Source organism: Anas acuta, chromosome 29 (genome assembly GCF_963932015.1).
Source record: "Anas acuta chromosome 29, bAnaAcu1.1, whole genome shotgun sequence".
Classification (NCBI taxonomy): Eukaryota; Metazoa; Chordata; class Aves; order Anseriformes; family Anatidae; genus Anas; species Anas acuta.
In genome coordinates, this window is record NC_089007.1 from 1,684,195 (window position 1) to 1,704,983 (window position 20,789).

Here is a 20,789-nt window from a genome sequence, read left to right on the forward strand (position 1 = left end):
AGGTGCCCTTGCTGGGTCAGCCTGGCTCCTCGCCTGCTGCGGGAGGACGTGGTGCCCCGTGGGGAGCCGCTCACGGCACTGTCCCTGCTGCCGGTGAGGCTGGAGTGCTGTGTGTCCGGCAGAAATAGCTGCTGTCTCCCTGTAAAATGGGATTTCGCTATTTTTCTTCCGTGCTGCTGTTGACCCAGTCGAGCTGTGCTCTTGGCTCTGGTAAGAGCTGTTGACGATTTCCTTGTTCAGCCCTAAAACCCAGAGAGGTTTGGGGACAGGGACGCTAGGAGAGCCCTTGCAAGGGGTCAGGCTTTCAGAGCTCTCCAGTCCACGTGTCACAAGCCCACGCTGTTTTGGGGCACAGCCACGGCTGCTCCCTGAGGCAGCTGCCTCCCTGCCTGGGGTGAAATAGGGCTGGAACCGAGACACTGGGGGAGCTTTTAGCAGGGCTTTGGGATATTGCTAGTTTTATGGTGTGTTTTGTTGTTTGTCTTAATGCCGTGCTTCTTTTCTGAGAAGCTTAAAAATAAAGCCTTGCTTCCTTTGTAATTTTTCTAGTTAATAACGGAGATTAAGTCTCCTTGTATCGTGTAACCCCGGTTCTTAATGGCCCCCTGCGTGCTTGCCGGCACAGTCGCCTTTTGAGACAAAGTCTGTTGGCATCCGCGGGCGTGCTTTGGGCACCTGGGGGACGGGGACCCACTGTGCTCGGTGCTGTCTGGGCACCACCTGGCCCCAGGTGCTCCCGGTGTGGGAGTGGGACCCTGGGGAGGTGGGGGTGAGCTCCCAGGGTTCAAAACGGGGAGCTCGCGAGTGCCTCGGGGGTGCCTCGCTGGCCCGGCACGTCCCAGCACCTGTGGGTGCCCGAGGACTGGTTGTGGAAGCTTGCAGGGTGCTCATCTCCTTGGCCGGGCTCGCTGGGGCTGGGTGAGGGCTCCCCTTCCACTCTGGCTGCTTGGGGCTCCGCTGTTTGGCAGGCTGCGTGCTGTGATGGACAAGGGAAAGCTTACCCCAGAGGGGTCGTGCTTTTCCTCCTGAACAGCTGTGCCTGCAGCAGTACCGCTTGCTTTGAAAGGGAAACGCAGTGCTTGTCCACGAGCTTCCTCTAGGCAAGAGCTGGGGGTGTCGGATCAGAGCAGAGCCTGGCGTGGGCAAGTGGGGCTGGTTTTGTCCCAGACAGTCATGGGAGCTGGAATGATTTGGGGCCGGTCGGCAACTTTGGGTGCTGCTTTTGCTCTGCGTGGTGACAGTTGTGCGTTTTGCTGTCTTGCAGGTCCTCAGAGCAAGGTGTCGCGATGCCAGCCCAACGAACACAACTGCCTGGGCACGGAGCTGTGCATACACATGAGCAAACTGTGCAACGGACTCCACGACTGCTTCGATGGCTCGGACGAGGGGCCGCACTGTCGGGGTAGGTGTCTGGGGGATGGCGAGGGTCCGCTCCCCAGCTACCCTCTGTGGACACACAGGACTTGCTGGAAGGTGGGCTGTGTCATGGGACACCTCCCTGGCCTCCTTTCCTTCTCCACCGTGGTGAGAGTCACGGGGTCTGCGTTTTTTTGTTTGGGGTGAGCCTCAGGTGTGTCTCCTTGGTGCTTTGTGTAACTGCTTTGCTCCGGTGCCAACGCGCTCGCGTGCTCCCCTCTCCCAGCTCCAGGCAGCCAGTGTAGGGGTAGCTGAGCGCTTGCTGGCAGCTAGCAGGGTGGGAGATTATCCAGAGCCGCTTGCAAGTAAATGCCCATCATTCCTGAGCCTGCAGGCCATTAAATAGCTGCATTGTCTCCTGGGTTTAAAAGCTTGGAGAGTTCGGATTCTGGTTCAGATAAAAGATACTGGTATGTTTTTTTCCTTCTTTCCAGGAGCTTTGTTCTACCTCCTGGCCAGTCCCTGGTTGCTAATCCTGTTGGGAAACTCTCCCAAAATCAATGTGCATTGGCTGCCTGGTGCACAGCTTAGCCGCACAGAAACACGTGTCCCAGGCTGACCCCAGAGCTGCGTCTCTGGGCGAGCAGCGAGCCTTCTGCCCAGCCCCGTCCCTTCCCCAGGCAGAGGGCTTTGGCTGGGCTGAGCTTCCATCACTCCCAGCCTGATACTGGCAGTGCCCGCAGCTGGCAGGGAGGCATTTCTTTGCTGCTGATCCCAAACCCCGTACCAGTCCCCTCTGCCTTTGCTCCAGGTTTAGGGAGAGGTGCTGCTAATCTGGCCCTGAGGATGATTATCCAGGAGATAAAGGCAGCAATTGGAGCAGGCGTGAAGTGAGAAGTGAGTGCTGCTGTGGTGTGAGGCATGGCCCCAAATGCCGCCTGTGTCCAGCCAAGGCCATTCCTGGAAGGGTCTGGAAGGGCAAATGTGTGGGGAGGGGGCTGGAGGCAGCCGGGGCTGGCACCCGAGGGGGCAGTGAAGAGCTCAGCCTTGCTGCTGTGCAAGGCCTCGGAGCACGTCCCAAGGTGCCACCCGTGTCCTGCTGCTCTGGTGGCCGTGCTGCAGACCCTCCAGCCCCGCTCCTCGCTGCGGGCTGGGGGCCCCGTGTACCCACGGGACATGGGGCACTCGGGGGGGCAGCTGCTGAACCCGTGATGCCTCTGCTGCAGTGCTGCCTGCCAACGAGTGCTGCCCAGCCGGGCGCGCGGGGAGCAGTCTCTGCGGGAAGGAGGCTGCGGAGCCTCTCCAGAGGTCGGGGTGGAGCCGAGGCTGGCTGGGCCCTGGCAAATGCGTTCATCCTGCATCCGATAGCAGGGCGTGGAGCTTGTCAGGCCTGAACGAGGAGCCCCAGGCCCTGCTGCTGCTGGTTCATGCTCCGGCCTGCTGGATAATCACGGCTCATCCTGCTCCCCTCACTGCCCTTTGCACCTGGCCTCTCTGCCCTGAGGTCTTTTGCTGATAAACGTGAGCTTCCTCTGCGCTCAGGAGGTTTGTCCCGTGGAGCCCCATCTGCAGAACTGGGGAGCCTCTGCTGCCCTTGCAAAAACCCGTAGGAGATGGAAATGCAATTAGAGCCTTTGTGCTGAAACTCCCTCCATTGTCTTCCCTGCCCTCTCCGCTTAAGACCCTGCATTCTTGAGTTTTTTTTTTCTTTTTTTTGTTGGATGCGTGTGGTGCTTTAGTGAGGAGATAAGAATCTGAAATGAATAGCCGGGCTTGCCAAAGCTGATAAACCTTGTAAACAAGTCAGCTGGGCCCTGCCTGCCCTATTAAACTATTACACATGCAAGGGGCAACATTTCCAGTCAGTCATTTTGGCCCTCGGTGCTAGCAGAGGAGGAAGATCTCTCCTGCAGCCAGCAAAGCCCCCCCCCGGCCCCAAGCACAGAGAGGAGCCTCTGCGGCTGTAGCCTTGTAGGGTTGTGTGTCCCCCGCCCCGCCAAGCCCCCCGCAGCACGGCCACTTCAACCCCAGCAGCCTGAGGGCTCCCAGTGCTGCGTGTCGGGGACTCTGGCTGAGGGTGGCTGCTCGTGAAACTTCCCATCTGGATGTGGCCCCGGGAAGAGGAGGAGATGCAGGGGGGTGAGAGAGAAGAAAGGGGGGGGATGTGTAGGGGCAGGCCGCTGGGATTCGGAGGGCTCGGCTGGTAGCTGGTCCTGGCGAGGCTGGACAGGGGTCCGGGTGTGGAAGCTTCACAGCTGAAGGGGCCGGGGCAGGACAGGTACGGTCACCCAGCTGTGGGACCTTGTCTGCAAATACCGCAAGGGCTGGGGAGGAGCAGGGCTTGGGATCTGAATTCCTGCACCTCGGGACGGCCTCCGGACAGCGACGTTTGGGCAGGCTGGGAGGTGATGGGGGCCACGGAAAGGCAGAGCAGAGTTGCTGAATGTGGAGAAGCCACGGGACGTCCCTTGGCCTGCGAGCGCAGCACCCGAGCTCTGCTCCTCCTGCTAACAGGGACGTGGAAAGGGCCGAATTGTCCCGGTCTGCAGAGGCGCGTGGTTGGGCGGCTGCAGGCACGCTCTTGTTTTTTCCCCTCTGCAAGCAGATTTGCTGGGACCCAAGTTCAGCGCCCTCTGAGCACCAAAATGACTGGGTTAGGCAGGGTGAGAGGAGAAAATAAAACCCAGTGCAAGCCGTCCCCCCAGACAAAGAGGCCTTTGTGGGCTGATGCACTCTTGTCTGGCACGGCGAGCATCCCTTCTGCTGGGAAAGCTTGCCCTGGCCCTGTGTTGGTTGGGCTGCGGTAGCCTCTCACTGCTGCTGGCATTAAGGGGCGAGCTGGGGCGGCTGTGCTCTTGCCCCTCTGTGACACAGAAGGGCTGGGCACCCTGCTTGTCCCCCCTCAGGCCTGGTGGCAAAGGAGCCAGCTAGCACTGCACATCCCCTCCCCAGAGACCCCCAGCAGGCTAACGAGGCCTGGCGCTAAATAACCTTGAGGCATTGGAGGCTGCCATGTGTTGGTGGAGCAAGGCAGAAGCTGCCGAGGCCATCCAGCAGCCCTGGCCTGCTTCGTGTGTTGGGAGCACTGGGAGATGTGAAGGCTTCGTGGGTGCTTTTAAACAGAAATTACGCCACGGGGAGCAGCGAGCCGGGCAGCCGTGTCTGTCCTCCAGCCTCTGCAGGCCTCTGGGCACTCCAAGGTGTCACCGCCTGCGGCGAGGCTGGGCCGGGTGCAGGGCTCTGGCACGCGTGGCCGCTTGCACCTCTGACCCTCCTCTCTCCTCTCCATCCCCTCTCTCCTCAGAGCAATTAGCAAATTGCACAGCCTTGGCCTGCCAGCACCACTGCGTGCCGACGCTGAGCGGTCCGGCCTGCTACTGCAACAACTCCTTCCAGCTGGCTGAGGACAGGAGGAGCTGCAAAGGTGGGTGCCGGTGCCACGCTCCTGGGGCTGTGGTTGCTGTCTCAGCAGCAGGGGGCTTGGCAAAGTGGCCAAAGGGATCTGGGGTTCGCCGGGGGGGTTCAGCAGTCTCTGATCTGTGGAGGTCAATAGGACAGGGCTCTGATAGTCTCCCTTCAGCTGCGGGGCTGTTCAGTGAATCCTGAGAAATATTGGAAGGGAGTGAGGACGTGGCTTTGTGTGGTCAGAGAGGCCATCGCTGCACTGATGCACGCTGCTGTCCGTGCCTCGGGAAGGATGCTGGAAAATAGCAGGAGGTCAAAGGGAGTGATCAGATCCACGCAATGCCTAGAAACAAGTCTTGAAATGAGAGGTTTCTGCTGTTCCATTGTTCGTTTATCTGAGCAGGGGTGAAAAGGGGACTTTTAACAGCTCCTGCATGCACCTCTAGGGGTAAGAGCTTTCTGGTGGAGACGGCTCTTTCATCTAGCAGAAGAAAGAGCAGCGTGCGAGCTGGGGGTTTGGAAGCTGAAGATGAGAGAAATTCAGACTAGAAATTCGCTGTGACGGTCCTTCTGCTTTCTGCATGTTGCTGGACTTCCTTGCAGAACGTATCTTTCCCTTGCATGGCAGCTAAGGAAAGATGCTGGTCCAAACCTTGTTTTTTTGGCTTCTTTTCCAGACTTCGATGAGTGCACCGTCTATGGGACCTGCAGCCAGACCTGCACCAACACAGAGGGTTCCTACACGTGCAGCTGTGTTGAAGGATACCTCTTGCAGCCTGATAACAGATCCTGCAAAGCCAAGAATGGTAAGATCCTGGACGAGAGAAGTGTGTTGTCTTTGGACAGCTCTGAAAAGCATTGCCTCCTGCTGTAGGTGTGCCCCTGCCGCCCTTCTTTGCTTTAAGCCTCTCTTCCCTGAGTACAACCGGTGCTGCCACCTTCCCTCTTGCACATGTTGGGCTGTGTGCCACAGCCCTGCTTCTGCGGGAGCAGAAGGGCCGGGCTGTGTGCTGATCACACCATCACAGAATCACCTCGGTTGAAGGAGACCTCCAAGATCACCCAGTCCAACCTCTGACCTAACACTAACCAGTCCTCCACTAAACCACCATAAACCACTGAGCTCTCCATCTAAACGTCTTTTAAAGACCTCCAGGGATGGTGACTCCACCACTGCCCTGGGCAGCCCATTCCAATGCCTCACAACCCTTTTGGTAAAGAAGTTTTTCCTAACATCCAACCTAAACCTCCCCTGGCGCAACTTTAGCCCATTCCCCCTCATCCTGTCACCAGGCACATGGGAGAACAGGCCAACCCCCACCTCGCTACAGCCTCCTTTAAGGTACCTGGAGAGAGCAATAAGGTCGCCCCTGAGCCTCCTTTTCTCCAGGCTGAACAAACCCAGCTCCCAGCTCAGCCATTCCTCATAGGACTTGTTCTCCAGACCCCTCACCAGCTTCATTGCCCTTCTCTGGACTCACTCGAGCACCTCAATGTCCTTCTTGTAGCGAGGGGCCCAAAACTGAACACAGTACTTAAGGTGTGGCTTGATGTGGTGCTGCAGCCACAAGCTGTGGTGCCTGGCCATGACCCCCCTTCTCCTCTCCAGAACCTGTCGACCGCCCTCCTGTGCTGCTCATCGCCAACTCCCAGAACATCCTGGCCACCTACCTGAGCGGGGCCCCCGTGCCCAACATCACCCCCACCAGTGCCAAGCAGACCACGGCCATGGACTTCAACTACGTGGAAGACACGGTGTGCTGGGTGCACGTGGGCGACAGTGCCTCCCAGACCATCCTCAAGTGTGCCAAGATCCCCAACCTGAAGGGCTTTGTGGAAGAGCGCTCCATCAACATCTCCCTCAGCCTGCACCGTGAGTGCCCGATCCCCTCCAAAGCTTGCTCCTGCTCCTTGTGACCCGAGAGTCCCAAAGGGGGCGTTTCAGTGGGAGGTAGCCTCCTGCAGGGCCAGGCACCTGGGCTTTGGCACAGACTTTTCCTCTTTATTCTCCTTTTACCTTTGGCTTTCCTTTTCCTTCCCTCTTATTATTCCTAGCAAGTCTCAGGGCTTCTTTGTGCAAGTATATAACAAAAAATGACGTGGTGAGGAGTGGAGGTGATACCTGCATAGGGGGGATGGGGCCAGCAGTTCTCCCTGCTTCCTCTTTTGGTTTTGGCCCTGTGTTCTTCTTGCCAAAGTGGGCTCTGGTCTCCTGTCCCTCGGTAGGGATTGAGACCAAAATCCTGACCCAGAAGTGCCAAATCCAGACCAGTCACGCAGCCGGGTGAGTCGTGATGAGTGCGGTTACAGCACAGCCTCCTGTTTGGGCTTGCTGGTCCCAGTTCAGCAGTCAGGCAGGGGAAGGAAAGCTGCTTGCTGGGATTTCGGTGCTCTTTGACTCAGACCCTCTAGAAAATGGAGGGGAGAGGACTATGTGGGTGCCTGCCCCCGTCTGCTCTCCTGAGAGCCCTGTGGGCATCGTGGCAGAAATCTGTGGGCTTTGTGTGCCCTCGTGTGCGCCTGGTGCAGGGCAGGTGGGACTGGAAGAGAAGCTGTGGAGGTGGCTGAGTGTCGTCGCTGTGCAGCCAGGATGTGGAAACGGCCCCTCGCTGTTCTCCTGTCACCGATTTCATCCTCTGAAACCACAGACTGAGGCAGCTAGGGTGGGATTTTGGTGTTTTCAGGGCATCACCATCTGGTTCTGCAGCCCTTGGCTTCCCTGGTGTAATCCTCCCATTGTATTTTACCTCTTGAAACCAGGAGTGCTTTCAGACGGCGGCTGCCTGATGCAATAAGGATCCCCATCCTTCGAAACGAGGGCGCTTTCACCTGATGAGCAATAGCTAGCGTAGCAAATTAGATGAACATGTACGGACGGGTCTCTGCAAACCAACAGAAGTCTCCGGCGGGTCCATGGGCGAGGGCGTTGCTCTGCCCCCGGCAGCGTCACGGTGGCCCAGCCAGGACGGGGAGAAGGGGCCAAATCCTGGCTGTGCTTGGGGTGCACGGGGCTGCTGGGGACCGGCCCGTGCCACCCTTGGGCCCCGGCTGAGCTGGGGCTCAGCGTGCTCCGGCCGCTGTGCCGCACGGAGGGTGTGCGTGGCACGGTGCATTTAGGCTTGTGCTGTGTATTTTTAGGGCAGTGTGTATTTTTAGGGAGCGGCCTCACCCTTTGCTCTTACAGGCGATAGCCTGAAATTAGGCAGGACAGGGCTGGGCTTTGCTTTCTGTTCCCCCCCCCAGTGGTTTGAGGTCTGCGTTTGTGTGCTCCTCCTGCTTCTCTTAAGGCTTCCTCAAGATGAGATTGGTCTCTCCCCTTGGTTCCCAGGAGGGTCCTGTGGGGTTTCTTCCAGGGCGTTAGGGTTTTCATTTCCCGCAGCTGTGGCTGGTGGCCAGGAACCACGGGCGCAGGGGACAGCGACTGTGGCCCTGTCCTCCAGTTTATTGCCTCGGTCTGGGTTGATCCCTGCGTGATCCGGGTCGGGTCCCTTGGAGGAGTGCACATCACCGGCATGAAGGCTTGCCATGGCCTGCAGCCTTGATCTAATGATCTGGCAAGGGGGAGCCGGGTGCCCCAGCCATGCTGCTGGGGCAGAGGCTGTGTCTGGAAGGCAGGCTCACCATCCCTGACAGCGAGCAGCCTCCCTGGCTCATCCTGAAGCCCCTGAGGTGCTCTCGCTTGGCTTTGGACTGCAGGAGGGTAACGGTGTGGGCAGCAGAAGAGGGCTGGGATTGGGCTCAAATCGAGGGAGCTGAGGATGGAGAGAGAATTTCCAGACCAAGAGGCAGGCAGCGGGGCAGGACCGGAGCCCCTCTGCTGCCCCTCTGCCGTGCCTGAGTGGGGGCTTTGGGGGCAGTGGTCCTGGCTTCTGTGGCTCCAGGAGGTTATTAACCTTCTGCGGACAGCCTTTTAATTGTGGACAAGAGGGGCAGGTAGCTCGTAATAAGACCGTGTTCAAGTCCAAACAAGAAAAGGTGCTTTGCTTTGCTTGTCCTCCTGATGTTGTTACCGTTTAGAGTAGGAAGAGGGGAATTCAGCTCGCCTGGATGAGAAAACTCCTGCTTTTGCCCTGGATTGAAGGGAAGAGCCCCCTTTGCAGGAAGGAGGGTGGCAGCAGCTCCTGCACGCTGTCCCCGCTGCTGGTGTGTGGTGGGTGCCTGCACATGAGCTGCGGAGGCTCTCTGTGGGGTTACATGGCAATAGGGTCACTCCTCCAGCGTGCAGGTGTGAAACCACCTCAGGTTTGGGTTGCTGAACCGTTTGGCTCCGATTTTGTTGGTACTGATTTTCAGACAACTGTTGGCCATCCTCCCTGCCCCGGGTCCCAAGCCTGGGTTGGATTTTAGGGGGTTCTGATGAGGAGATAACGTCACTCTCCTGCTTCTCCCTGTTGGGACACTGAAGAGACCTGTCAATCCAATTAGTGGATTCTCTCTTTATTTGCTGCTTTATGACATTTATCTACTAACAGCGGGAGCCAGACTTCCCTGGTGCCTGCTGCTAATGTGGCTTGAGTTGGCATCTGATGGGGAAAGACTGATGCTAAAGGGCTGAAAATGAGCAGCCCCCAGCTGTCACCGGTAAGCCTGGGATGGTGAAATGTCACAGCCCAGTTCTGATAGGAGCTGTGCTTCCATGCCTTTTTGTCCCCTCTCCATTCCTGCGGAGAGATTAGTGTCACTTGTGTTGTGGGAGATGTGTTAAATGAGTACTATTAACAGGGCTTGGCAAGACCCAGTGAATGCTGAAGCTTTGCTTTTCCCCAGTTCCTTGCACTGCTAAACCCTTTCTTCTCTCACAAACCTTGAGTATTGATGCACTTTTTCATGGTGGCTGTCCCTTGGTTCCCAAAGACGTGCAGCCCAGGGACGTTTCTCCCAGGCAGTGATTTTCTCAGTTGATTTGAGGCGTCCCGTTCCCTGCCCCCACATCTCTTCCAGGAGCATGCTAAAAATCAGAGGCTGGTGAAGTCTTCCACCCCTTTCTCTAAGAGAAAGCAAAAAAAAAAAAAAAAAAAAAGGTAACAAAAAAAATCATTTTGGAACTGAGTTATTTCTTCCTGCATCAGTCCGTGATGCAGAACCCCAGGCACCTCTGTGTGCACGAGCTGCAAGATGCAGTGGGCTCGGTGGCAGTGCCGGCACCGGAGGCTGCGCTGCAAGTGGGAGGCGATCCCTGGCTTGTGTTGCAAAGCCGCAAAACCCACGGTGGGGAAGGGGTGGGGGACTCAAGCTCCCTTATCGCGGCAGGAATTTGGTTGGCTCTGTTCCCTGCCCCCCCTCTCTGCAGGGAGCTCAGAGGCAGCACCTTAGCATCCAGACACCGCGGGACTGCCGGGGTCTGGGGTCTGCAGTCAGCACCCCTGGGCACGTGCAGCCCCTGCCCTTGGTCCTCCTTCGCCCTTGGGTCTGTAGGACCACGGGGCTGAGAATGGGGAATGAGCTCTCCTCTGAGCTGCGCAAGAAGGGCCTCGTCCTTCCTGCCAATGCTGAATCGCAAAAAGGGGAACTTGTTTCTTCTTTCCTCCCTTTCCGCTTTCTCTCTTTCTCTCTCTCCTCCGCTCTGTGTGAAAATTCCAGTCCTGTTTCTAATCAGGGAAAATCCTGGCAGGCACCGAATATATGCTCACATTCAAGGACAAAAAGGAGTGTGTGTTGGTGTGTGCAGGGGAAGAGCTCCTCTCTGCAGCTTGCAGAGGTTTTCCCCTGCTGCTCAGACAGTCAGCCCAGTGTCTGCTCTGCTGGCCTTCCCCGAGCCGAGCCGGCTGCTGGGAGCAGAGCTGCGGGGAGCTGGGACCCCTCGAGGGGGCTGCTCCCCAGCGGAGCCCCCTCAGTCCCCAGGGAGCCCTGGGGGCAGTTCCCTCCAGCGGTACTTCCAGCCCTGTCCTGGCCCTGTTATGCTTTGGGGTTCCCCTTGCTGGGGCATGGGTCTGCTCCTGGCCATCCCCTGCCACCACCCGTGCCCCCGGTGCTGCGCCTGTCTGGCCGCTGGCACCGGGCTCTGCAGCGCTCCCAGGCTTCGTCCCCAGCTCCTGCTGGCCACGTGGGGCTCGGTTCCCTCTGCGGCTGCAGGCTTGTAGGGTTCATTTCAGAGCAAGACTTGACCCCAGTTAGGCCCTGTCCTCCCCGGCTGCCCTGCCGAGGAGGCTCGGGTGCCGCGGGTCTCCTGCAGACCCACCTCGGTTGGCAGCTAATCCCCGACCCTCCGGGGACCCGCTGGTCCCGTGCGTTTTCTCAACCAGATTTCAGCCTCCACGTGTTTCCTGAGACAATGTTCTCATTTGTTTGGAGTTGGCCTTCCAAGGAATTTCAAAGCAAAACAAAACAAAACAAAATCTGCTTTCAGGCTTTCACGTTGCTAAACCCCCGCTGGGTGAGCGGCAGGCTGGCCACAGGGAGCCGCGCTGCGCTCCAGCCGCCCTCTTCCCCTTCCCCAGCCGCTGCTCGCTCCAGCCTCGGCTGCTGCAGAGGCCCGTGGAGGTTTGCTGTGGGACCTCTCCCACCGCCCCCCCCCTCGCTGCTGGTCCTGCCACCTGTGCTCCCATCCTGGGGCTGCTTTTTGGAAAGCGCCCGGTGCGTTCGCAGCTGCTTGCACCAGTCCCTGAGTCCTTCAGACCTCCTGGGGGCTCGCTGCGGGGTCACCAAAGGGATGAGGGAAGCGCTGTGCTCGGGCCTGAGGTCGGGTTGGGGTGACCTTAAATCAGATCCGTGCCTCGGTTCTTTATAGGTGAAATGAGAAAGGCAAAATCTGTCCCCGCAGAGAGCTGGGGATCGAGGCGCGTGGTCCTGCAAGGAGCAGTCCTTCAGGGTGTGTAAAGGCCACCGTTAATTGGCAGCAGCTTGACCCAGCCTTTCAGCATCCCAGGCTTTTATTGTGAGCGCTGCGATTGCCGCGTTAAAGCCTCAGTTCCCGGAGTGGTGCGATCAAGTGATACTCGGCTTTCAAGAAAGGAAAGAGTTCGTTGCTTTTACTATGGAAAAATACTAGCAAACACGTGTCAGGAGACCGAAAGCAGAGTTTCTCAATGGATCTCCTGGTGGTTCCTCCCTTCCTTGTTCTCTCCCTTTCTTTTTTTTCCCCTGCTTCTCAAACAACTCCTGACTTTTTGCATGGTACCGGTAGCTCCGCAGTGCCAGGGCTCCTTGCCCTGAATGCATTTATTGTGCTGCGAGATCCCTGGTGCCAGTACAGCTCAATTTGTGGCTCTGGAGCTGGAGGTGCCTGAGCCTCGCTCCCCTCGGAGTGCAGGGGAGGTGGCGGCGGCTTTGCCGGCGTCCCCGCGGAAGCCGGGATGGGTCTGGGCCAGCCGTGCCCGCGGCTGAGCCGCTGGGGTCTGCGGGCTGGCGTCCAGGAATGTCGGCTGCCTGGCGGGACGCGGCCAGGGTTGCTGGGAAAAGGCTGCGGAGCCTTTTCTTGATTTATTATTTCTTGTTTTAAAGTTTGTTGTTTTCTTTGTCTTTTATAAAACAAGCCCCCAGGAAGGGGTTTGAAATAGTGGGACATTTGATCCCGAGTGCATTATAAACCTTAAATGATAACAATCTGGCCATTATTAAAATACCTTCCTGGGCAGCATCTATCTAAACAAGCATGTCTAGGAGGTTGTTTTCATTGACTCCATTTCAGCCCTGTTACTCGTAATGACCTGTTCTGTTGCCAATAAGCAGAAAAGCTGTAGGGTTTGGGACAAATTGATTTCAGGGAGATGTTGGTCTACAGAGAAGTCCAAGTACGTTTCTTTCCCCGCTTTGCATGGAAAGCTATTTTTCTTCCTTGCTGCCTCGTTCTAGCCAAGAAAGAGGCTCTGATGTGAACTTCTTTGGCAAGAAAGAGGGATGATTGGTAATTTCATCTGCTGATTCCTTTCTTGCTTGCTTTTTAACTGTTGATGACTGCTCTCATAGCAGCAACTCACGAGAGCCAGGGACGTGATCACCTTCTCCTGCTTTACCTGATGTGGGTTCTTGGGCCAGGGTGCTTGCGCCCACCCGTCGGCTCTTTGTGCTGGGGGGGGGGGGATGAAGGCTGCGGTGGTTTCAGGCAGCCCCTTCGCTTGGTGCCTGCCCGGATTTGTTCAGTGTGGATGCAGACGTGGGGTGGGCAGGGTGCAGGAGCTGGGGGAGACGGGTCCCCCGCGGTGGGGTTGCTGCAGAGGCACCGACAGCTCCCTGGGGCTGAGCAGGACTCTGCTCTTTGCAGTTCAATTCCTCTTTGTGCTTCCTGCATGAGAGACAGGAACTGAGGCTTGGAGAGGGCTGAGCAGGGTCTCAGCGATGCCCAAAAGCAGCGTGGGGCTGGGGGCAGTACGGGGCTGCCGGCAGAGCCCCCAGCAGAGGGGCTCAGCGTGCCCCCACTCTGGGGAAGGGGCAGATCTTTGGCTGTGCTGGGTCCCCGAGGGCTGCAGGCAGCAGCCCCGTGCCACGGTGGCACCATGGGGGGGGTGCAGGGGACAGTTCAGGGGGGTTGGGCTCTGCTGCTGGCTCCCTTCCTCGCAGAGCTGTGGAGAGGGGCTCCCTGCGCTCCCCCCATCCTCGGGCAGCGGCCGTGCGCTCTGCCAAGTGAGGTCCTTTTCCTGGCGGGGAGCCTGCTGTGAGTTCTGGTTAAACGGGCCGCATTAAGTTTTCATTATGCAAAGGAAAAAAAAAGAAAAAAAATGAAAGAAAAAAAAAAAAAGAGAGGGAGGAGGAAGAGGAAGCAAAAGTGCTTCAGGTTACGCAAGAGCCTGGTCTCGAGGGGCACTGCCTTGTTAGGCGGCTGTCAAAGCCTCGTGCGGGGCAGCTGCGGGAGGAAGGCTCCAGCCTGTGCCACCTCCTGCGTGCATCGTGCACGGCTGCTGCTGCTGCTGGAGAAGGGCCGGGGTCTGACCGTGCTGGGGGCAGCAGCTGCCCACCCCGCTCCCATCCCTCTCCGCTCCCCACGCGGCTGCCGCTGCCCTCCTGTCCCCCCCTCCGGCAGCGGCGAGGTGCCGCTCAGCACGGGCCGAGCCCTGTTTCCACGTTACTGAAGATTAAAGGGCGAAATTAATTCCCCCGGTAATTGGGATCCTCTTGTGCACGGAGACGTGTTTGAGTCCAAGTGGCAGGGGGCATGTTTCCTCCTGCAAACCTCCGTCTGTCCTGCGCTGCTGCGCTCTGCTGGGGCCGCCCCGCCTGCAGCCGTCCCCGTCTCAGCTTTCTCGTCCCTTGTCCCCTTGCCCTCCCCAAAGCACCCCAAATAAAGCACCCGCGGGTTCTCGCTGCCCTCTCCTTGCAGCCAGAAGCAGGCCGAGCAGCCTGTCCCTCGGCCGGCCTCTGCTGAATGCTGCTGGTGGTGGAATCGCCTCATTAAGGAACAGTAATTAAAGTCCCTTGGCTGTCCTCTGCAGCTGAGACACAGCTTGCCCCAGCTCTGTTCTCGCTCTTCCCCCTTCCAGTGCTGCAGCTGGGAAAGGGGGGAGCAGGCTGGGGTCTGGGGAAGAGCCCTGGAGCTGGGGAAGGCAACGGAGGAGGCAGGAGGGGGCCGCCACCCCTGGGGGGGCACAGTGCAGCTCGTGGGGAGCGCGAGGCTCACGCAGGCACACGGCGCATGCATGGAGGCCGCGAGCATCCCTCTGCACGCCGAGTCAGACATCCTGGACGTGGGCCACAGGCTCCCACCCAGCAGTTTCTCCTCTGAGCTAAACAGCTTAACGGAGTTCTTTTTTTTTTTTTTTTTAAATATATTTATTTTTTTTAGCTTGGTTTTCTAAGGAGACCAGGCTGACGTGATGGTGCTGGCTGTACCCGCCGGTGTCTGTCCTGTCCGCAGCGCCTCCTCCTCGCTCGCAGGCTGGCAGCCGATGGCAGCTTCTGCTGCAAGGGCTGAGCCAGACCCTGCAGCCCGAGGGGGGGGTGTTTAGCTGACCCCAGGCCAAAAACCAGCTGCCCGGCATTGGCACAGGGGCACGGAGGGACCCCAGCCCCTTGGGGATGTGTGGTGGGACCCAGCCGTCCCCATCCCTGCTGGCCGGGGGAGGCGGATGCCCTGAGGGGATGGAGTTTGTCTTTGTGCCTGTCCTGTTAGCACACTTTAATTAAGGAAAATTGTCCCCAGGAGCAGTGTTTATCCACAGAGCAGTTTGCCATTACAGAGAGCGTCTTGTTCTCCGGGGCAGAGGATGTGTGTGGAGGGAAGAGACAGAAATTCCTTCAGATTATGGTATTATGTAAATGTATCAAACGGATCATTCCCTATAAAAAAGAAAGTAGGAAACCAACGTATTTGAGCAGCCCTGGGGACTGCATTCCTGACGAGCCTTCGTTCCTCTTCTGGAGGCGTTTTTGAACTGAAACATTTGGCGACTTTTCCAAGCTTTTTCCTCGGCAGCAGTGTGCCGGGGGCTCCCTGTGTGCGGTGGCAGCCGCGCCGGCACGGCTGGGTGCTGGAGGCAGCCCCGTCCCATCTCCTGGGGCACCACCACCACCAAAGCATTGAAAGCAAAATATGTAGGTTGTTTTCAGGAGATGAATTTGGACCTAAAACCGACATGCGAGTAGCAGCAGCAGAGCTCGGTTGAGCTCCTCGCTGTGTGCTGGGGTAAAGTAGAAATGTACCTCATCAGACAGGGGAGCGAGGGGCTTGTCTGATTAAACTTTTGTTGGAGGGTGGCGATGCTTTCAGCTGCCCCAAAGGGGGAGACTGGCAAGGGAGAGCTCCCCAGCAGAACTGGGACCTTTCCTGAGCAATTCCTGCCGTGTCCTGCTCCAGTAGTCCAGAAGCAGAATTTCTTCCAGAGCGCTGCAGCACTTCGCCTCTTACACGCTTAAAAGTGCAAGAGTTAGGGTGAGCCTGACTTGCACGCATCTTAATTGCAGCTGTTCCAGAATTGTGTCGAAATCCATGTTTTAGTCTGAGACAAGATTGCATGTTTCCTTCCTCCTTGTGTCAGACCATAATTGATGTATTTGCAGAGTGCACAACAACTGATTCATGCAGAGGAAAGTTATGTGCTGGGTCAGCAAAGCTAGTTCCCCAAAAAACCCACAGTCTTACAGCGCTTGACTTGCTGTGGGGTAAATCAGATATTCCAGGGCTTGGGTTAAGGAAGGGAGAGCCTCCGGCAGGAGCTCCTGGGATGGCTGCTCTGGCAGTGAACCACGTGTGCCAAGGAGCTTTTTGTGCGGGACAGGATGCTCCCAGCCCCACTGAGCACAGGATGAGGTTGGGATTGGGGGCAGGAGAAGGGTTTTGCTGGGAAGACTTGTAGGGGTTGGCGGGGCCAAGGACAGAAGTCCTAAAAACTCCTCTTCAGCATGTCCCTTCCCTGGCTGGGAGCAGCGTTGCCCTTCAGCCTCACGTACCCCCGTGCCGTGATGGCTGCAGAGGTTGCTTCAGCTTTCTTCTTCCACTGACCATGGGAAGGAAAAGAAGTCAAATCTGAGCCCAGTGCCACGCAGATTATTTTGTGGCAGGGACTTCAGCAAGTGCTTGGTCAGGGTCAGCGTGAAACCAGGAAACATCTGCGCAGGGTTGGTTTTGGAGCTTGCTGAAGTTGCCAGCCCACCATCGTTGAGCAATGTGCCGCTGACGAACTTCTTGGGGCTGCCTTCCCTCTGTCCTCCCTCTCCGTGCCCCCTCCCTAAAAAGAACCCAGCGGGCAGAGTCCCCTCCGGCATCCGGCCCCGCACCAGCCGCATTTGGGGCCAGCGCTTCTGAGTGGGGCCAGCTGGCATGGGCCGCAGTGATCCGGCCCTAATGAGGTTAGTTAGCTTCTTCCAGGAAAAGCCTTTAAAGTTCACGTCCCTTCTTCTCTGTCCCCCAAGCTCCTTTTCAAACGCTAGCAAATAAATAAATCTTAGCAAATGATTTTTGCATGTTGCAATTGTTTGCAACACCCAGCGCCGATTGAGCAAGGAGGGGGACCGGAGGCTCGGCCGGGGGCCGGGAGATGCCCTCGTAGGCAGCATCCCTCTGCCACTGGGAGCTGCAGGCAGGAGGGGACGGGGGGGCTGCCCCCACCTTGTTCCTCCTGTGGTCCCTGAGCTGGGTCACTGAGAGGGCTTTGGCTGGGGCAGCTCCTGGTCCCCCCTGTCTGGCAGGGGATGGCGGGGGTGAGGAGAAAGCCCCGACCTTCTCAGCCCCCCCGCCTCCCCAAGCTGTAGTGAACTGGGGAGCGCTCTCTGCACGTTAACGCTGGGGGGTAAAAATTGACATTTGCTAAATTCACTTCCACTGAAAGTTCAAGAGGAAAACCAGGTTTATCTGAGGCTACAAGAAAGAAATGATGATGAGGATAATAATAATAATAATAATAGCAACAACTGATTCCTGCAAAAGGGGGGGGGGAGGGAGGGAGGGAGGGATAGAGAGCAGGGAGAGGGAGCAATTTGAAAAACAAAAGCCTTTGAGGAGCGTAATGCTTTCCAGCTGCAAAAATACAGCCTGGGAGAAGAGCAAGTGCTTGCGTCACCTCCAGCTCCGAGCCCACGGCCCGGCCCCGCTGCCCGCCCCAGCGATGCCCAGCTCCAAGCAGGGGCCAGGCTGGGAGCTGAGCAAGAACCCCCCCACACCCCCCCAGCCAGGCTGGCAGCACTGTGCTGGAGCCAGGCATTGCTGCTCCCGGTGTCCCCTTGGTCCCCAGGGTGGCAGCCGTGCTGGGGACGGGCATTGCCAGAGTGTCCCGGGAACGTGAAAGGGGCTGCGGGCCCTGAGGAACGAGCGGTTTGCAGTCTGCAGCTGGTTCTGGACGTGTTCCCGAGTTGTGTTCGGCCTTTGGATGCCACGCTCGTGAGCTTCCTCCCAGCTGGAGGAGCTGGAGACGAGCTCGAGCTCGGCTGGGAGCGCTCAGTGAGGTGGCAGCGGCCCCGTTCTGGAGGGAGAACAAAAACGGGGTCTGAGTGCGCTGGGTTCTGCCAGACGGCAGCTCCTGGCCCGGGGGGGGGGGGAGGAGGGTGGCGAGGAGAGGCCAAATCCCCATTTTGGAAGGATTTGCCATCGAACGGCCCATGAAGCCAGCCCATGGCAGAACCTGAGGGAAGAGGGCTTCTGGTGGGCCGGGCCGGGCGCCCGCAGGTGCCGGGACTGGGGCCAGGACTGCGCCGTCCCACGGGGTCCTCACCGCCCCCCCCCCGGCTGTCCTGTGACTCTGACTCAGCTCTGCGCGAGCTCCAGCCAGCAGCTGATTTTTGGGGAATTTTTGCGAGTCCCGTCGGTGAAACGTTCCTGGCCCTGGCAGCGCTGCGTGCGTGTTGCTGCCGCCCCCTCCTCTCATCAGAGGCCGGTGAATCAGGGCCGGGGGTGGAGGAGGAGGGGGCCGGTTGGTGTGGGGAAGACGAGGGGGGCCCCAGCACCTGGGGGGGGCAGAATGCAGCCCTTGCCCACCCTGCACCATGTCCCCAGCCCAGCTCCAGCCCTTGGGGCAGCGGCTCCTGCTGCCCTGGGCTCCCTGTGGCCCCGGGGGGCATCACCTCCACCCCAGCCCCACTCATCGCTCGCTGCACATTGGGCTCTCCGCGTGCCTTTGGCGTAGCTGTTTCGGTGCTAATTCCTGAGCTCTGACTGTTTCCACTTATTTTTATGAGATAAATCAGGCTGGGTGATAGCGGCGGGACACGGCGAGCCTCCGCCTTTCCGCTCGGTCATCAGTGCACAGCCCTGGCCCCGGGGTGCGTGATTGCCAGAGAGACATCCCTGTCCCCAGGGCCAGGGCTCGGCCTGAAGAGCTGAATGGGGTGTGCAGCAATGGGAGCTGGCCCGGGTAGCTCAGGGCTTGGGGTTGGGGTTGACAGGGCACCCACAAAACCACTGGGTGTTCATGAGCTCGGCGCTCGTCAGCAGCTGGGCAGCGCCTCGTGGTGCTAAAGCAGGGAAGGGCTTGATGTAATCAGGCTGAATCGTGCAAGCAGGGGGAGTCGGGGGCATTGCAAAACGTCCTGGCTTGATTCATGTTTTCCCTCCCTCTGCGCTCTGGAGCTTCTGCACTAGTTAATAATTCAGCAGTGTCTGGCCCTGCTCCTCTGGGGCTGTCTGGGTCCCAGCGCCGCGGGGCAGTCGCGGCGCGGGGCCGCGGACACCTCAGCCCTGGCCCTGCTCTGCCTTGCAGGTGGCCAGGGCCAGCAGCACGGTGTCGCTGGTCGGGGAGAGTGGCCCTGGGGTCCTCTCCAGCCAAAAGCACTGGGGGACAAAGCCCCCACTTTCCCCAGAGTACCCGGGAGCTGTGGCTCTCGCTCTGTCTGTGGGCCAGGGCCAGCAGGGAAGGGGAGCCGAGCAGCGCGCAGCAGCACCCTGCTTACAGGCAAAGAATTTGGGTGCATCAGGTTTATCCGATTTAACAGGCTTTTGCTGGTTTAATTAAATACTTAAACTCGGTGTGCCAAATGCCATCGCTCACCTGCTCCAGGGCTTGGGGCGACTTTGCAATGCTGGATTACCGCTGCCTGCTCCTCACCTGAGCAGGGCCTTGCCTGCTGCTGCTCTTGGTCTTGACGCTGCAGTTTGTGCTCTTCTTCCTGCTGTGCTGGTTGCTTCTGCTGCCTTCATCCTCAGGAGGACCTTTCCCTGCTGCCCGGCCAGCATCCCTGCAGGGATCCCCGTGCAGCCGCGTGCTGCATCGCTGCTGGTGTGGACGCTGGCAGCAGCAGTGCTGCCCCGTGGTGGCAGGTCCCCAGGAGGGACAGCGGGTGCCAGAGGGGACAGGTTGCCGCACTGATCCAAGACTTCACGGTGGAGCAGACCCTTCCCCTACCAGGTGCAGCCTGGGCCAGTGGGCACAGCCTGGGCAACAGCGAGCCCGAGGGGGCTGCTCTCGGCTCTGCTGCTGCCATGCAGGGGGAGCAGAGCCAGGACCCTGGTGTGCTCACAGCTTCTTCGTGCCTCACGTGTGCTCGCTCCTCAGCTATATCCATGCTTGAGATGCCTGCTGGGCTGGGAGGTGATCAGGGAGCCCGCCAGGGCTCTTCCCTGGGCTTCTTCTCCCTCCCTGTGTCCCTAACCTCTCTTTGCCTCTCTTCTCCCGTGGCCCAGATGTGGAGCAGATGGCTATCGACTGGCTCACGGGCAACTTCTACTTTGTGGATGACATCGACGACAGGATCTTTGTCTGCAACAAGAACGGAGTCACCTGTGTCACACTGCTGGACCTGGAGCTGTACAACCCCAAAGGGATAGCGCTAGACCCAGCCATGGGGTAAGAGCTGCTTGCCGGCTGGGAGGGTCGGTGTTGCTGCAGCCCTGCAGAGGTGGAGCAAGCTGGGGGGGACGAGCTCCCAAGCCGTCCGGTGGGCAGCAGGGATGCTGCTGAAGAAGCAGCTCACCCCCATGAGGGTCCCTCTGGGCTTTAGCTCTGCCTGAATTCAGCATTTTCTCTCCCTTGGCTGAGATCAGGGCCGTGTGCTGTAGGATGGCTGTGACAGCAGCTTTAAGCAGCCCGCTAGTAGCAGCTAGATTTGGAGAGGGTTTAGTCCTTAGAAGGGCTCAGAGCAGCCCAAGCCTGTCTGCTCGGCTGACACTGCACAGGGGACAGTGCTGGACCAGTGCAGCACTGGGGGATGTCAGCATCTAACCTGAATCTTGTAATTAACTGTCCTTGGTGAGCAAGCGTGTTGTCCTTGCCTCTGGGGCTGCTGGCATCTCCTGTCACCATGCCTGCGTCTGGAAGCCCCTCTGCAGGGCACCTCTGCTCCACCTGCCCAGGGCAGCGGGCTTGGCAGCGATCCCTCCAACAGGACGCCCCCGGTAGGGATGTGCCTGGTGGCCACGCTCAGGATGAGCCACCACTTCCAGCTCGTGGCTGAGTGATCCCAGCTGTTCCTGGCTTTCGGGAACCGAGCTGTGTCAGATGCTTGCCTGGACTGAGCAGCTCCCTTGGGTCTCTTTATGCGGGGTGCTGCAGTCAGGGAGCATCACTCTCACAGCTGCCTTTGCAAAATCTGCGTGGGGAGGCTGCGATGCCGAATCACCGGAGAGGCTCAGGGTGTGCATGGCAGCTGCTGAAATGCAGCTCTCGGGTGCACGACGCCCAAGTAGATGAGCTGGGTTGTGTTTTAACACGTCAGCTGGTGGAGGGCCCTGG

General features: G+C 58.7%; 1 protein-coding gene across 6 annotated transcripts in view; it reads left to right on the forward strand.

The window, feature by feature from the left end:
• Nucleotides 1-20,789, forward strand: part of LRP1 (LDL receptor related protein 1) — an 87,778-nt gene that overhangs the window by 22,902 nt on the left and 44,087 nt on the right. For all 6 annotated transcript variants that reach the window (XM_068663510.1, XM_068663511.1, XM_068663514.1 and 3 more), the window contains 5 exons: nucleotides 1,265-1,402; nucleotides 4,661-4,780; nucleotides 5,439-5,567; nucleotides 6,371-6,634; nucleotides 19,742-19,904. In XM_068663510.1, coding sequence (XP_068519611.1) covers nucleotides 1,265-1,402; nucleotides 4,661-4,780; nucleotides 5,439-5,567; nucleotides 6,371-6,634; nucleotides 19,742-19,904 — 814 coding nt within the window. The remainder of the gene's footprint in view (nucleotides 1-1,264; nucleotides 1,403-4,660; nucleotides 4,781-5,438; nucleotides 5,568-6,370; nucleotides 6,635-19,741; nucleotides 19,905-20,789) is intronic.